The 17527-nt window shown below is 45.2% G+C and overlaps 1 protein-coding gene across 6 annotated transcripts in view; it reads left to right on the top strand.

The window, feature by feature from the left end:
* MAP4K3 (mitogen-activated protein kinase kinase kinase kinase 3) overlaps nucleotides 1-17527 on the top strand; it is an 883599-nt gene that overhangs the window by 235320 nt on the left and 630752 nt on the right. For all 6 annotated transcript variants that reach the window (XM_082251934.1, XM_082251933.1, XM_082251935.1 and 3 more), the window contains exon 5: nucleotides 15516-15571. In XM_082251934.1, coding sequence (XP_082108060.1) covers nucleotides 15516-15571 — 56 coding nt within the window. The remainder of the gene's footprint in view (nucleotides 1-15515; nucleotides 15572-17527) is intronic.

Raw genomic sequence — 17527 nt, forward strand, 5'->3', positions numbered from 1 at the left:
TGTTGATCAGAGAGCTGTGTGTTTAAAAACAAGTGTCACACACCAAGATGATTAGAGATGCCAGGATAAGGACAGTAGGAAGCTCAGTGCAAGTAGCTAGGAGCGGGGGGTACTGTCGCATGGTGCCAAAGCATGTCCCTCAGGGATCCCTGCTCAGACTAAAGAAACTTCCCTGTATATATAGATATACATAATACAATAGGGGGTATGAACTTTTTAATTGTGGAATGGGAATTATATGACCAATGTATAAAGGTAGGTATACCTTCAAGGGGGAGATGAGGAGAGCGAAGGGGAAATCGGACACAATATCTTCCGAATATTCCTTCATATGTCTCCAAAGGATCAAATTTGAAGGGGATTAATCTAACGGTGAGAAGAAAGAAATATAGAAAGGGGTTTTCTAGAAAGGGGTTTATTTCATGAAACACATAGGAAAAAATCTAGAGATAACAATCTCCTTTCCTAATGTAAATATTAAAGTGAGCTGGACTAGAAAGTAACTAGACCCAATGGCGAGAGAACCAGATACACGTAGGTATTGATACTATCAATATATGAGTTCAATGTCATAGAACAGATGTCATATTAAATATGTATTGAAGCGATGTTTTGAATTTTAAGGGGCTGCTGAGCCTCAACAAGCTGAGTATGGACCACCATAATAGCTCTCAATATAAATATGTAGATAAAAATATCTATATGTATCTGGTACCAAAATCTTAAAAAATAGTAGGCCATTCATGGACATCTAAAATAATCCTATGAGTTGGATAAATGCTTACCGTTGTGGTGAGCTCTGCACTCCCAGGCATCACCTGCATGTCTGCAGTGATTGTGCCTGTAAATGTACAAGTAGAGATGCCTGCTCAATAGTGGCAAACTCTCCACCGCTCGTGGAACGCACGACGCACCCACGTGGTGACGGAAGGGCGCCAGGCGTTCCTCGAGCGCTGACACACGAGTGCATCACAGCATGCACAGGAGCAGCCGTTCAAACGGCCACCACTGTGCATCTGCGAGGTCACTGGGAAGGGGGCACAGATAAAAATCCAGCGCCCCCTATGTGCGTTGCGAGGAACATGTCCTCATCACAGTCCGCTATAGCAGCATAGAAGAGGAGAGAGGAAAAAGAAAAGTGGAAGGAAATATTGTCAAGAGAAGACAAAATAAAAAATATATGTATATAATGTAATGAAGTAGATCAGAGATCATGCATCAACAAGGGGATAAATAGATTGTATGTTCGAGAGAACCAATACATTCAATAAGGAATAGTTAGCAGACAGTAGAGAAAGCAATTACACAAGTTGTGTTCAGGCCTTAGCTCTGATGCCCAACTTATATAGAATGCCCAGACATTTCCAGTTATCTGTTACGGTGGCCAAAAGAGAGCAGTTTCAATTAGATGGTTAAGCTGAATGTGCAATTTCTTTTCCATCCCCTTGGTGGAGGGAAATGCAATCATATGGAGAGCTATTTTTCCCAATCACCAGAGGAAAAGCCCTCCAGGAAAGTTTTGTAACGAAGGGTATCATTTAAACCTGGGGGTGAAGTAGCATTTAAGTCTACAATCCAACGTGCTTCTTTTTGGAGCAGCTTTTTATTCCAGTTCCCCCCGCCTCTCTTGTTCGGGTGGACCCTATCTAAGATAAGGAATTTTATTTGCGGAAAAGTATCCGAATGAACGTCACGAACATGCCTACCCAGAGGCAAATCGGGGTTAGATGTGCACATGCTGGCTATGGGTCTATAGGCACGTTTGTAGAATTCTAGTTTTGTTTTTCCCACATAGTAGCATCCACAAGGTCTTGTAAGTAGATAAACCACACCCGCTGTTTTGCAGTTTGCATAGTGAAATGGTTTGTAGGGTTTACCTTTCGGTAGTTTGGTGTTTATGTCAGTATTTATAAATTGGCAATAAGCACAACCCCCACATTTGAAAGTACCTAATCTTTTGCAGGGGTTTTTGCGGAATTCTCCAACAAATTCACTATGTACTAAATAGTCTTTAAGGGCTTTAATGGAGGAAAGGATTGGGACTTTAGATAAGGTGGAAACCAGAATGCTGGGAAATATGAACAATAGAAACAGTTTATTGCTATACACCAGCAATTAACAAAGTACAACATGTGAGCGATCAATTAAAGTGTAATCAACACAATCAAAACACTTGGATCAGTCTGATATATGTGCAGGTACACAAATTATATGTATATATCAAGAGGAACATGATATAGGAACTATATAGGAACTAATGGCACTCTGTAAGGCCACACAGTCCATAAATATTCCATTGTTGCCATATTATACATGGTCTGCAGGGTACACCATGGCAATGAATGCTGAATCATCAACTTGCTGCCGCAGTCATGGACCTAGTTTGTATTGTGTATATAAAACTACACAAAAATACAATAACGTACAAAAGGTAAGTAGACGTTAAAAAAATGATTAGATAGCGATGGAGTCCTGTATGCTTGAAAACTTTGACATCCTTGTAGCTCTACGCTGTTTGTGGTTTAATATCACTCTTCAGGAGCGAATGCCAAAAACTAAGGTGACTGTCATTGTCAATGTGTGGTCCTGTGGACGCAGGGCATCACATGTGCCTCCAGCGGGAGCTGTGGTGGTGATCCCTGCGGTCCTTAAGTGTCTGCCTTAAGTAATCAACATGTGATGTGTCCCGGATCCTGAGTCATTAAGGGCTTTAGAGTTGCGGTATGTTATAGATGTTTTTTTAGGGATAAAGGGATTTCGATTTGGATCAATGCGTAGGAGGTGCCAGGTTTTTTTTTAATTATATTCTGGACTTGTTGATGTTGTACTGTGTATTTTGTAATGATACAAAGAGTGTCTGGATTAGATTTTCTGATCTTTTTTCCCTTTTCTTTCCAAAAAGCAGATCATGATGTGTCAATGGATTGTGCACATCTGTATGCTTTTTTTTTTTAAGCAAGTTATTGTGTAGCCCCGTTTCAAAAGTCTTTCTTTTAATTTGCTGGCTTCTAGTTTTTTTTTTAACAGAAACATTTTATTGATAAAAGAAGTAAAGTAACCATAAAACAAACATTGCCAACCAGGTACATCATCAATAAGCAAAAACAGCAATGAGAAAAGTCATGTGCACAAAGATCATAGCAATATTAAAATAAATGAACATGAGATAACAGTCTACCATTTGGGTGTATAGCATCGCCAAACAGGGCCTTAGCAAGTCCCAACCCACCAAGGATAGTGGGTCTCCAAGGGGGGAGCAGCGGGAAGGTCCAGAGGGTGGAGCCAAGCAAGGCCTGAAAGCAGCCCCCCCCCCCCCGCACCCTCCTGCCATCATCTGTACAGCATCAATTACCACCGGGGAGTATAATAGTGTCCGCCAACCACAGACAAACTAGAGCTGCAAGGACCTGGCAGCAATCCAAGCATCCCAAACCTTCCCAAATTTCTGGCGGCACTGCTGTCCCATATAAGTCAGTTTATAAAGGGGAAGGGCCGAGTCGACAAGCGCATGCCATTGCGCAATCGTGGGAGGAGCAGAAGAAAAAGCCCCTGCATCGCTCCAATCTCCTCTGCATCTCTCTTGAAGGTACCTTGAAAATATTATACTCGGCGTATAAGACGACCCCCGACTTTTGAGAAGTTTTTCCTGGGGTAAAAAGTCGTCTTATACGCCGGAAAATATGGTATGTGGCTATAGCAGAGAGAGGAGGTATACCCCCTGGGACTGCCCATGTTTGTAGCCAGAGTTCTTTTCTGCCTAGTGTCCTACTCCTGTAGAGGGTGGTATAACCCAATAGTTAAGAATATTGGCAGCTGTGTCCATCAATGAACATCAGAGAAATGGATTTTACGGTAAGTCAAAATCCCATTTTCTCTTTTGTTCAATGACGGAAACCGCTCCATCTCTTCTTAGACCTTTGGGCTTATGCTGCTCTCTCTTCAGGAGTAGGACTAGGCGGAAACTATTTTGGCTACGCCCTTGAGGCAGTCCCAGGGGTCTACCATCACTTCCTGCTATAGGACTTCAGGTTTTTCCGCCTAGTCAGGAGTAAGGACCTGGCTCCCTGCTGGGATCTGCGGTCCTGGCTTTTTTTCCTTTTTATATGAATTTTTTTTTCTTTTCCTTTGTTATTTTCTGTTCCTGTGTGAACTACAATCAATTCTGTTCCTGTGTGAACTACAATCAAGAGTCAAACTGGACGACGCACTGGATATTGTAGATCCTTATGGCCTTCCCAGTCTGGCCTGCTAGTGCAACCCGACTATTGGCTCAGGCGCTAGGTTGGCGGCAACATAGCCCCACTGGACGGGGGCTGACCAGCGAGTGAAACACCCCCAGAGGTTGCATAGCTCTGGTCAGGACAGCAGTCACGACCAGACTCACAGCATACCTTATGCCGCTGATGATGCAGTTGACTGCTGGGAATGGCGTCCGCCTAATTCCAAGGTGTGGTGAGTAGTGTCCCCCCTCTTTTCTCTGGGAAATGCTGGACACTGGCCCTTTCTGGGGATGGTAGGCTCCCCCTGTGTCCTTCCTCCCCTCATGGTTCCCCCCCCCTCCCTAGTGAGGTTTTTTCCCTGTAATGGTCGTCCTCACCTGCCCCCATCCCTCTCCCTTAGTCACCCTTTCGAATGCACGGGTGTCTCTCTGGGTGGGGGTGTCAGGTGCGGGGCCGGAGGGCGGTGGATGTGCACCACTGGCGGCTCCTTTTAGGGGTGCCTGCATTTATTGCTGGGGGCTGAGGGCTTCCTGGTGGGGCTCCTCCCCGGTGGACTGCAAATTCCCTCTGGTCCAGTGGGGTCCCAGACTGACGTGGTGCCACGTTGCACTGCTATTTTGCCATGAATGGCTGTATTCAGCCTCAGCGACCTTTTATGTGTATGCCCATTGTAGTCTAATCGGTGACCATTTTCTTGAAGTCCAGTGCGGTGACGTGTTGAGGGGGCCTCTAGTGATAGTGTCAGCGCTTCCTCTTCCGTTCTGATCGCAGCATGGCAGGCAGTTTGGTGCTCTGGGTGCATGGTGATAGTCTTTTTTGGTTATAGACAGCGCAGCGGGTGCGCTGATCCTTGTGGTACCTCAGCGGCAGTGGTGTGCAGGGGTTTTTTTTTTCTTAGAAAAATAAGAAAAGTTTTACTTTTGTGCACATTGCGGCTCAGATTTAACCATGGAGCCCCTGGAACGTGTATCACCACCTGACCCACTCTTTGATGCTGCAAGACCCTCTGGGTCTCAATCTACCCTGGCGGCCCTGCAGTCACTTGTGCCAAAGGTTGATATGGCCCTGCAAAGGATGCTTAGCAAGAAACCCCCCCCCCCCCCGCCTTCACCTGTATCCTCTGGCTCCTCAGAGTCTGAGGTGGATTTGGCCGTGCTGATGCGAGTCAACCCACTGGGTCTGCGTCCATGCACCCTGAGTGCTCGAACAGTGAGGATGAATCCTCTCCCACTGCAGCCGCGCTTGAAAAGGCGCTGGTGGAGGCACTGATTGTGTCAGTGTGGGAAACATTAAAGTTGGAGGACTCAGCTGCTGCTGAATCGGCGATGCCGTTGCAGTTTGGCACCCGCAGATCTTCCGAGGTGACTAAGGTCCTTTCCTGCCTATTTTGACGAGATTGTCACTAGTCAGTGGGGATCCCCGAAACGCATGGTTGGAATAACTAAGCGTTTCGCTAGGAGATATCCCTTTGAGGAGTCTCTCCTTAAGAAGCTGACAGTTCCACCGTCGGTGGACTCTCAGGTTTCCAGGTTAAATAAAGCCACACTTTTACCGGTGGAAGATTCTCCATTGTTTAAGGATCCTGTGGACAAGAGAGCTGAGGCTCTGGTTCGATATCTTTTCACCGTGGCGGGTTCAATTTTGAGGCCGGTGTTTGCTATCACCTTTGTACCCCAGACCTTAATGGAATGGGCAAAAATTTTACGCCAGGATCTGGAAGGGGATCAACATCCTTCGCCGCATGATTTGGTTGAAGTACTGGCTGGCCAACCAGGCTTCTAAAAAAGGTGCGGACTGATCTATCTTTTGTAGGTGACCGTTTGTTCGGTGCTTCTATGGAGGAGTACATTAACCACTTAAGCCCCGGAAGATTTTACCCCCTTCCTGATCAGGGGGTATTTTGCGATTCGGCACTGCGCTATTTTAACTGACAATTGGGCGGTTGTGCGATGCTGTGCCCTAATAAAATTAATGACCTTTTTTTCCACAAATAGAGCTTTCTTTTGGTGGTATTTGATCACCTTTGCGATTTTTTTGATCATGTGCTATAATCAAAAAAAGAGCGAAAATTTTGCAAAAATAACAATATTTTCCACATTTTATTTATATGAAATTCCCCCCCCCCCCCCAAAAAAAAAAGTAAAAATCAAAATTTTTTTACATTTTTGGCCAATTTGTTTTCTGCTACCTAGGTTTGGTAAAAAAAAATCACAATAAGCGTATTTTGTTTGGTTTGCGCAAAAGTTATGTTTACTAACGAAGGGAAAGAGTTTTGTCATTTTTGTTGTTTTTTTTTTTTTAACAGCACAGATCAACGGTCCTACATAGCAGGACCGTTAGATCTGTGCTTTTACACAGGGAAGAATGACAGGCGGCTTTGTTTACGTTAGCCGCCTGCCTTTCTACCTTCACAGCGGAAGATTGCGAGTGACCGGCGGACATCGGGTCCGCTGGTCACACGCACGGAGGTGTCCGTGAACGAGCCGATGCGGGAGCGCCCTCCAGCGGCGCGCGTTTGCCCGCTCGCCCGCTATTGGCTTCCAGGCTAGTCGGCAACCGTTTAAGGACCTTACAGGAGGTAATAGTACTTTACTTCCACAGGTTACTAGGGGAAATGAACCTCGAGGTAAACTTGGTCCTTTTTTCCCAGCTCACAAGCGGCCCTTTCGTCTGACTGGGTCGCAGAAAAAGGGTTCAAAATCCACTCGTACTTTTGCGGGCGTCTCCAAGAGACCCCAAAATGGTAAGTCAAAAGCAGGCCCTTTTGGTTCCGCAGACAAGCCTTCCTCAGCCTAAAGGGGCACCCTCACCCTTATCTAGGGTGGGTGGATGTCTTCCTTTCTTTCCGGACCTGTGGACCCTGCTCATTCAGGAAAAATGGGTCCATGACTCGGCTCGCTTTCAAGATCGAGATTCGGTCCTTGCTTCCGACAATTTTCTTTCCTTCCAGCTCACGCCTGTCTCACAATTGGCTGCAGGGCCTCTACGGGGCAGTGCAGGACCTGTTATCACAAGGAGTCATTGTGCCGCTTCCAGAGCCAGAAAGTTTTCAAGGTTTCAAGGTTATTCAAAATCTGTTTACTGTTCCCAGGAAGGAAGGTAAGGTCCGCCTGATCTTTGACCTCAAGGCTCTGAACCACTTTGTGCGGGCTCAGAAATTTCGGATTTTGTCCATTCGCACAGTACTGGCATTCCTTCATCATTGGGATCTTTTGGCCTCTATCAATATCAAGGACGCTTACCTTAATATTCAACACATGTCTGGCACCAGCGTTTTCTTCGCTTTGCCGTGGGCGAGGAGCACTATCATTTTGCGTTGTTACCGTTTTTTCAATTACTTAGTGTGAGTCTCGGGGGATTTCTCCGCTTTCCTTTTCTGTGTCTCTCCTGTTGGAGTTACTACAATTAGGTGTAGATCAGCGTTTGGAAAAATATGGCCAAGGCTGAAATCTGGCCCTTGATGGTGCCCAAAGCCAAAGGCCATTGACGGCGAGGTCCTTGGTTCACACTTTTGTGCAAGGGATTCGCCATCTATTTCCTACGGTGCAATCCTTGGTACCTCAGTGGGATCTCTATTTGGTATTTGTTAACTTCATCTGCTCACTCTGTGGCCTTTTTGGTCTCTCTTACTTCTGCGCATAGGGTGTCTGCGTTGGCTGCGTTGTTCTCTCGGTTTTCTTACCTGGTGGTTTGCAGGGACAAAGTCGTGTTACAACCTTGCCGGGCGTTCCTTCCTGAGGTTTTCTCGGGGGTTTCATTTGAATGAAGATATTGTGTTGCCGTCTTTAAGTCTTTAAGCCTTTAAGCCAAAACACCCTAAGGCTCCATTCACACTTGGGCGTTTTTGAGTGTTTTTCAGCTCCAAAAACGCTAAAAAAAAAAACGTTCCAAAACGCCCAACAAGTAAAACCCCATTCATTTAAATGGCCCCTGTTTACATCTGAGCGTTTTGCAAAACGCCTGTAGCTGAAAAAAGTACATGAGCTTCTTTTTGGGCTGATAACCAGCGTTTTTGATAGATGTCAATGCCTGCCTCCAAAATTGCCGGGAAAAAAACGCCTGAAAATCGCGGTAAAATCGCTGTAAAAATTGTGGTAAAATCGCGGTACAACGCTACACTCAAGTGTGAATGCAGCCTAAAGAAATTGCTCTACACTCCCTGGATGTTGTTCGGGCAATTCAGGTGTACCTGGCGGCAACTGAGTCGATTCAGAAATCTGATTCTTTGTTTGCTCTTACCGATGGACTTCGTAAGGGGCAGGCCGCATCTGCTGCAACCATTTGCAGATGGATCAAGCAGACGGTGGTGCAGGCCTATTCCATTAAGGGTCAAGTTCCTCTTTTCACTGATAAGGCACATGCTATGAGGGCACTTAGTGCCTCCTGGGCATTCTGTCATCAGGCGTCAGTGGTTCAGATGTACAAGGTGGCTACGTGCTCGTCTGTACACACATTCACAACATTTTAGAAGGTGGATGTTCTTGCATCTTCGGATGCTGCTTTTGGCCACACAGTTTTGCAGGCTGTGGTTGCAGAGGCTCCTGCCTCTTGAGGGTGTATTTTTTCCTGGTGGTGAGCTCCAGTTGTTCCTGGTTGAGCTCCTGTTTTTACTGGTTGGCTATATTTAGTCCTTGTTGGGAATTATGTGTTTTTCCCACCCCTCATATTGACACTGCTCTGGGACATCCCAAGGGTCTAAGAAGACATGGAGCTGTGTTTGTCAGTGAACAAAAAAGAAAAAAAAGAAGTTCACTGTCAGACAAAGCTTCTGCCCCTCTTTTGGTTTGAGTTATGTAATCTTCTGACACTGCTTATTACAAACCAAAAGTCCTATAGCAGGAAGTGATGGTATACCACTGGGACTGCCTCAGGGGCGTAGTTAAAATAGTTTCTGCCTAGTCCCTACTCCTGAAGAGAGAGCAGCATAAGCCCAAGGGTCTAAGATGACATGGAGCTGTGTCCATCAGTGAACCTCAGAGAAAAGGATTTTACGTTAAGACAAAAATCCATATACTTAAGCCAAGTAAAAATGTGCTCAGTAAACATAGAGAAGTCATCAGAAACTAAAATGTGACACTCTCATTCCCCCAGGTACAGGTTGCATAAGAGGGAGAACAGAAGGTCCCCATAGCTACTCCCTGTTCCTGGAGGAAAAAGGAGTCGTCAAAAAAGAAGCTCAATAGTTCCTCCTCAAAGTCAAACACATCTTGATTGTGTACATATAGGAAACACAAGCAAAGTGCAACATAGTGTAAAACCAAACTTCAATTGCTTACTAAAACGATTTGGATACACTTAAATGTTTGTGTTGTACCCAACACAAGGGGGAAATGGCATTGGTAAAGTACAGTGAGCATCGCTGTTCCAGTCACATCCAAAGACTGTGAGCCTCCAGAGGCTGGTACGAGTTAACATAACTTCAGAAGATCCACCTTATATGTTTCAACGTATAGCTGTCATCAGAAGCGGTACCGCTTTTTGATTTACTTGCACATTTGTATCGGCGCAGATTTATCATACATACATCTTCCATGCTGTTCTTGGTCCTGGTCCGCAGCTACAGTGTGTAGATGACAGACTGGTTGAGCCATGCTATTTTAACAGTTGACAAGTCTACAGAATAAGAGAAGGGGAAGGTAATTTACTTACATTAGTTAGTAAAAAAAAAAAAAAAACGAATACGATTTTCACAAGTGCACTTATTCTTTGTTATGTGCTTAAGGGATTTTGTATTTTATAGTATTATTGCATGTTGCAATTTAGTTGTATGACATTCCAGTCTACATAGAATTGTACATACGTGCTAGCACAAGTAACTTTGCTGCCGCAAGGAAACCGGCTTTATTGACACGATGCTTCAAGGATCACAGTTTTCATATCTTGCCTTGTTCTGGTATGCTATACTAAATTCCAGTAAAATTAAACTGTTTTAATCTCTTGTTTGTCTTCTCTTTTTGCTATGACTAAGCACTTTGTGTGAAACACATAGGTTTCTTCTTTAATGCCTGTTTATATGTGCACGTCTGTGCATCTTCACAAGAAGGGTGGTTTCACATGGGCGTGCTTCTGTCTAACAGGGGTTCCATGAGACGATCTCCTGCTGAATCACAGCAGAATGGCACGGAAGTCTCTTTTGGGACATTGTGCCCATTCAGATTTTTGTCCTCAATTTAACAGCAAACTGTGGCAGACCCTTCATGGATCTAAGGACTGCTGGATATAAGAGGACATGTGTCCATTTACATCAAGCTACCTCCAATCTGTCACATTTAGGTGCGGAAAAGGACACAGTCCTTTTCTTTTTTTTACGGTCCTAGAACAAACTCTGTGGCAGGCAGATGTTAAGGTGGTTGTAAAGACAGAAGGTTATTTTTTTTATCTTACATACATACATTCTGTGTGCAGCAGCCCCCCCCCCCCCCAGCCTTGCCAATACCTATCTGAGCTCCCTCTAGATGTTGCAGGATTGTCCCCGCTGCATGGGGCTCCCCCTCCTCATTGGCTGAGACTGCAGCGCGGTGCTATTAGCTCATGCTGCTGTCAAAGTCAGTGAGCCAATGAGTAGAGAGATGGGGGGGGGGGGGGTAAGGCCAGGCTGCAGCCCCATGTCTGAATGGACACAGGCACAGGGAGCTGCGGCTGGGGTGCCCCCATAGCAAGCTGCTGTCTGTGAGGGCACTCAAGAGGAGGGAGGAGCCAGGAGAGCTCTAGAGGGGACCTAGAAGAGGAGAATCTGGGCTGCTCTGTGCAAAACCACTTCATAGAGTAGGTAAGTATAACATGGTGGTTGTTTTTTTTTTTTTTTTACAAAAAAAAAAAACAAGACTTTAGTATCACTTTAAAGTCGCTACTGATATAATAGTAAAATTCCCAGGAAGTTTTTACTTTCACTGCACTCATATTTGAAGGGGAATTGGCATTTAGCGAGTGGTTCACTCAATTTAAATAAGGGATATTAATCCCTTTTTTCTCTATCGTTCATTGACGGACGTAGTCCTCTGATCCATATCAGGAGGGTTATACTGCCCCCTACAGGAGTAGGACCCTAGGCAGAAAAAAAGTTCTGGCTATGCCTATGGGCAGTCCCGGAGGGTACACCCCCTCTCTTCCTGCATAGGATGTCAGTTTAAATCTGCCTAGTCAGGAGTAACGACCTAGTTCCTTGCTGGGATCTTTGGTCCTGGCATGAAAAGTATTGTTTTATGTAGATGATTTTTTTATTAGCTAGCTTTTTCTCCGGATTTTTTTCCTGTGAGATCTTCAAGCAATTATGCCGGATTTGGGCAACGGGCTGGATAATCTAAATCCAGTGGTCACCCCAGCTGGCCAGTGAGCGCGTGCAGACCTTAGCCCTTGCGCTGGGTCGTCCGCGACATAATCCCACTGGAGTGGGGATTGGCCCCGCGAGTTAAACGTCTCGCAAGGTCGCATACGACAGGGTCTATGCCTATGTCGCAGTGCTCCTATTTGGCCGACAGCCCCCCCACTTCGGCAGAGAGGGGTCCTGTCAGGAGATGGCGCCCGCCTGTGTTCCCGGTACAGTGAGTAAACGCCCCCCTCCCTGGTTGATTTTGGGGTGGACGCAGGCCCCTACCTGGGATGGTTGGACCCTCACACTCCTGGGTTTCCCTCTGTCCTGTTGTGAACCCCCCCCTCCTCCTCTTCCCCCTTGGGCCTACCTGGGACTGGGACCTCATGTGCAGGCTGCATATGGGGGTGCCAGGGTGGGGGCGCTCGGTCGATAGTGAGGGGGGGGGGCCTTGGTCGGTCCTCCAGGGCTTCCTGCTGCACACAGATGGGCCAAGGTCAGTATCCGGTGCTGTCTGCCTTTATTCCTCTCAAGTTGCTGCCAAAACGTCTTTGCAGGAACGAGGCGGAAGGGATTCTGGTCATTTTCGTGGCTCCGAGCTGGCCCCGCCGAGCTTGGTACGCCTACCTGGTCAGGCTTCCTCTCAGGGAGGAATAATTGTCTCCAGGGCCAATTTTCCATCCTTATTTACGGTCGCTGGCTTTATCAGCTTGGCTGATAAAGTGATTCCCACCCTGCTTAAAGCGTGTGAAGAGACTTCTAGGATGATTTTTCATCGTACAAGAAAGATCGTGTATTGTGTGGTGCAAGTCTCTTTGGGCTCCCCCTCGTTCTTACTCGGTGGCTCAGATCTTGGCTTTCCTTCAACACGGAGTTGATCAAAATCTTGGCAATTTTCTTCAAAAGGCCTTTGGCCGCCCGTTCCCTGGTGCGTAACTTCTTCCAGGGGGTGCGTCACTTTGGTTCTTCTGATGCGACCTCCGTCTCCAGCTGGGGACCTTGATTTGGTGCAGTTGGTTCTTCAAGAACCTCCTTTTGCAAGTATTCAGGGGTATCCCCTGCCTACCTTAGTACAGAAGGTGGTCTCCTTGGTTGCTGTCACTCTGCCCTCAGGGTGTCGGCACTGGCAACATTGTCCTGTCATTCTCCCTATATGTTGGTTCATGGAGACAAGTGGTACTTCGTCCGGATCCGTCCTTCCCTCCAAAGGTGGTTTCTAGTGTTCACTTGAACGAGGACATTGTATTTCCGTCTTTGTGTCCTAAGCACAAACATCCAGAGGAATGTACATTGCATACTCTGGCTATAGTTCGGGCACTCAAGGTGTACTTGGCGACTGCGGAGTCTTTTCGGGAGTCAGGTTCAATCTCTGTACTCACGGATGGCCCTAGAACAGGGCTGCCTGCGCCTGCTGCGAATGTTTCCAGAGGGATCGGACAGACGGTGGTGCAGGCTTATTCAGTTTAGGGTCAGGTCTTACCTTTCCCTCTTTCGGCGCCTTCTACTCGGGTGCCTAGTGCTTCCTGGGCTTTTCGCCATACAGGCGTCTGTGCTTCAGGTTGAAAGACGGCTATCTGGTCGTCTGTTCACACCTTTGCAAAATTATATAAGGTGGATGTGCTGGCATCTGCAGATGCCTCTTTTTGCCGCAAAATTTTGCTTGGTGCTGTCTGGAGGGCTTTCGGCTTTCCTTGAGGGTGTTAACTGTTTGTTTTCAGGTGGGTCTCCTCTTTTGTTCTGATTAGTCCTATGTTGCCTGGTTGGCTATTTTTGACCTTGGGGACTTGTTCTTTTCTGCTGTTCCCACACCTCATTTTATGGCACTGCTTTGGAACGTCCCTACTGATATGGATCAGAGGACTGCGTCCGTCATTGAACGATAGAGAAAACTGGATTTTTTACTTACCGTGAAATCCTTTTCTCTTAAGTTCATTGATGGACGCAGTACCCACCCCTCTTTTTTTGAGTTAGGTTGGTGTTACTTTTCTGACACTTCTTTGATACAAAACTGACATCCTATGCAGGAAGAGAGGGGGTGTACCCTCTGGGACTGCCCATAGGCGTAGCCAGAGCTTTTTTTCCTGCCTAGTGTCCTACTCCTGTAGGGGGCAGTATAATCCTACTGATATGGATCAGAGGACTGTGTCCGTCAATGAACGTAAGAGAAAATGATTTTACGATAAGTCAAAAATCCCATCTAAATCTTACAGCCAAGCTAGGCTATCAAGAGAATGATCAAAACAAACGTTGCTGAAAATAAATTTCACCAGCACTAGCAGCGCTCAAAGTCTGTGCATCTTATCAGATGTCCAAATAATAAACAGTTCACAAAAAGAACCCACCACGTGATCAGTGATATTCATGATTTGTTGACACCGCTAAAATTGTCTGGAGGTGATCAAGCTATTTAAGCAAACGTCCAATTCACCACACTGCATGCACTCCTCTCCCCTTCAGATAACAAACTCACCAGATTGGCATAGACATTTCGCCTTGTAATAGTTTTTAAATGATGACCTGATAACTCAATCCTCCATCCAAGGGTAAATGCTCATATTTGGGGAATAAAATACCTTAATAGGATTTTACTTTTCATTTTTTGTTTATGAGCATTTACCCATGGATGGAGGACTGAGTCATCAGCTCATCAGTTAAAGGCTATTACAAGGCGAAATGTCTGTCAATCTGCTAAATTTGTTATCTGCGGGGGAGAGAAGCGCACGGGGTATGGTGAATGGGTCATTATTTTGAATAGCCTGATCACCTCCAGACAATTTTAGCGGTGTCACCAAATCATGAATATCGCTGATCACGTGGTGGAAGCACAGACTTTCAGCGCTGCTAGTGCTGGTAAAATTATTTTCAGCAACATTTGTTTTGATTATCTGTGTATTGATAGTAGCAGCTGACGTTTAGATATAATTTCCATTTTAGTTTGAACGATTTGGGGGCTGGGTTTGGTTTTAGTGTTTTCACTGTTTCACCATATATTTTGATTATCAAGAGAATGAAGTGGTTTCATTTTACTGGAATTTTGTTGAACTTGCTAGCACGACTTTATATGCTGTCTTATACAATTGAAATTAGATAAATCTGAAACATATAGAAAAAAAATACTTGCTTTTTTAGAAACAAAGTGTATAAATACAAAAAAACAACTGAACGCAAGTATAATTGCCTGCACAAAATACATGTCATTTCCCAACCAATTAATATTAAAAATTGCTGCATTTTTTAACCTTACCTAAATTAGAAAAAAAATAGTTAAAGCGGACTTCCGGCCACGAATATGTTTTTTCAATACAAATACCTCCGGGACAGTCAGGGCTAGTACATTCCATAATGGATAGCCTCTGTACTGTCCCGGGTCGCACTTACTTTTAGAAGAAATACTTACCTTGAAAATTTCTTCTCCAGCGCTGCCATCTCGGATGTGGGCAGCTGAAGCCAGCTCGTCCTCTTCTGTGTCCTCTTCCGTGTCCTCTTCTCCCAGAATGCGCCTCTTCGCTCCCAGGAATCAATGCGCCTGCACCGGCCCCGCTCGTCACTTCCGCTGCGGGCACGTTATCCCTCCACAGCTTCTGGGCATGCCCAGAAGCTGTTTAGCAGGGAATGAGCGCCCGCACCAGAAGTGACGAGCAGGGCCGGTGCAGGCGCATTGATTCCTGGGAGCGATGACATTCAGCTCCCAGAAATCAATGCAAAGAGGAAGTGACAGCACGGGCCTGCGGCCGCAGAGGGAGGAAGTGGAAGAAAGGCGATTATATTTTTCTTCAATAACAAGGTAAGTAAACAAAAAAAAAAAAATCGTAACTATCCATTTCTTTTTCAGGTGACCAAAAGCAAGCGAATGGCCCAAAATCGATTGTCGATTTTGTGTCCGGAACTCCGCTTTAATTTATTTACTGCATATGCTTTGCCTTGATATACCCTATAATATTGGTACAGTAGAATCTAAGTGTTCTTTATTTTGTTCTACTCCACAGTAACGGGGCCCCTCTCAGAACAACAGATTGCCTATGTTTCCCGAGAAACACTGCAGGTATGCTACCTGTTAGTTGCATTTTCTGATTCAAAAATAATCTTGAAGGTTGTGCTGTCTAAAGAATGTAATCCAGAATAAAGTGTTTAACATGATTGTTTGACCTTAAAATCTTATATCATTGTAGGAGAGGAGGCAGTGCTCACCCAAGTGGCATACCTTTTGTGATGCTGAATCATTATTTTTCTAGATGTTGTAGATGTGTTCACAAAGTATTATTTTATGAAAGCTGCATATACAAAAATTTTGAAATCAATATTTATACTTGCATTCATATGTTAACCCCTTTATCATGGTTGAAAAAGTAAATCCTAATGCTAACTAAATTTAGCAACTTTGACATATGTTAGTAAAACTTGGATTATTGCAACTATTTAGTGTATCCAGGTGAATTATACCTTGATTGTTATCAGGATAATCTGGGAGATCTCATTGCTAACATCTAATTGCCAATAAGTGGAATTTTTAGTAGCCAATAATTTGGCACATACAGTAGAATCTTTAAAACTGCCAGAGTTTTCTTGTAAGCCTCTTTTTCTCTTTCGTTCAGTGACAGACACCGCTCCTGATATTTTTAACCATTTGGTTATACTGCCACATACAGGAGTAGTCTGCAATCACGCGCCCAGAATCCTCTGATAGTGAGGATGATTCCTCCACATCTGCAACCACGTACTAAAAGGCACTGGTGGAAGCACTGAATGTATCTGTACGTTAGTCCTTGAAGATGGAGGACGCAGGTTCTGTTTGGCACTCACAAGCCATCAAGAGCGGCAAAGGTGGTTTCCTTTCCTCTCCTATTTTGACAGAATTGTCGCTAAAGAGTGAACAAAGCATTGCCTTGGGTCCCTAAGCGCTTTGTTAGGCATTACCCCTACGAGCAGCCCCTTATTAAGAAGTGGACAATGATTCCGGTTAAAGAGTCCATGGCCTTTAAGGATCCAGGCTGACAGGAAGACAGAGGCTGTGGCCCACAATATGTACACTAGTTCGGCACTGAGGCCGGTATTCACCATTGCCTTGGTGTCGCAAACTTTTACCGAGTGGGCTAAGCTTTTTTGCTGTGACCTGGAGGGAGAACAGCTTCCACCTGCCTTTGCTGAGCTGGCGGACCAGCTGGTCCTTGGGCTGCAGTGTATCTGTGATGCCTCTTTAGATGTGGCTCCCCTAGTTATTGCATTCTCTTGATGTAATGCATGCACTTAAATTTTAGTTGGAAAGATCAGTTAAGATTCGTAAGACCGAGATCTTGTTTGTGCTACTAGAAGGGCCCAGGAAAGGATTGGCAGCATCTATGTCTATAATTTCTTGTTAGATTTGCCAGGTTATTACCCAGGTGTATGATTTAGAAGGAAAGGCACATTCTAGCAGAGGAGTAAATGCCTCTTGGGCGCGTCGCCATCAAGCCTCTATGGCTCAGATTTTAAAGGCCACGACCTGGTCGTCGGTGCATACGTTCACTTGTTTCTATCGAAGTAATGTTGGGACCCAGGGGGAATCTGCTTTTGGCCGCAGTGTTCTGCAGGCAGCGGTGTAATCTTCTTTTTTTTTTTTTTTGGTGGTCGGATGGCGGTATTTTTTGGTGTCCCCCTCCCCTCAGGTGCATTGCTTTGGGACATCCCATATGTTATGATTTATGGCTCTGTTTCACGTGATGTATGAAAAGAAAAATTGATTTTTTTTCTATTGTTCATTGACAGACGCACCTCCACATTCTTTGTAACCGTTGGTTATGCTGCCTTCTTCAGGAGTAGGACACTAGGCAGGAAAAATCTTTACCACGCCTATAGGGCAGTCCCTGGGGGTATACACCCATTCACTCTGCTATATGCATTCAGTTTTTTTCTGCCTAGTCAGGAGTAAGGACCTAGTTCCCTGCTGGGATTTCAGTCCTTGCATGTTTTTTATGTAAAAAGGGAACCTTTTGTCTCAATTTTTTTTTAGCTAGTTATGTTC

This window comes from Pelophylax lessonae (genome assembly GCF_965119305.1).
Source record: "Pelophylax lessonae genome assembly, chromosome: 3".
Lineage (NCBI taxonomy): Eukaryota > Metazoa > Chordata > Amphibia > Anura > Ranidae > Pelophylax > Pelophylax lessonae.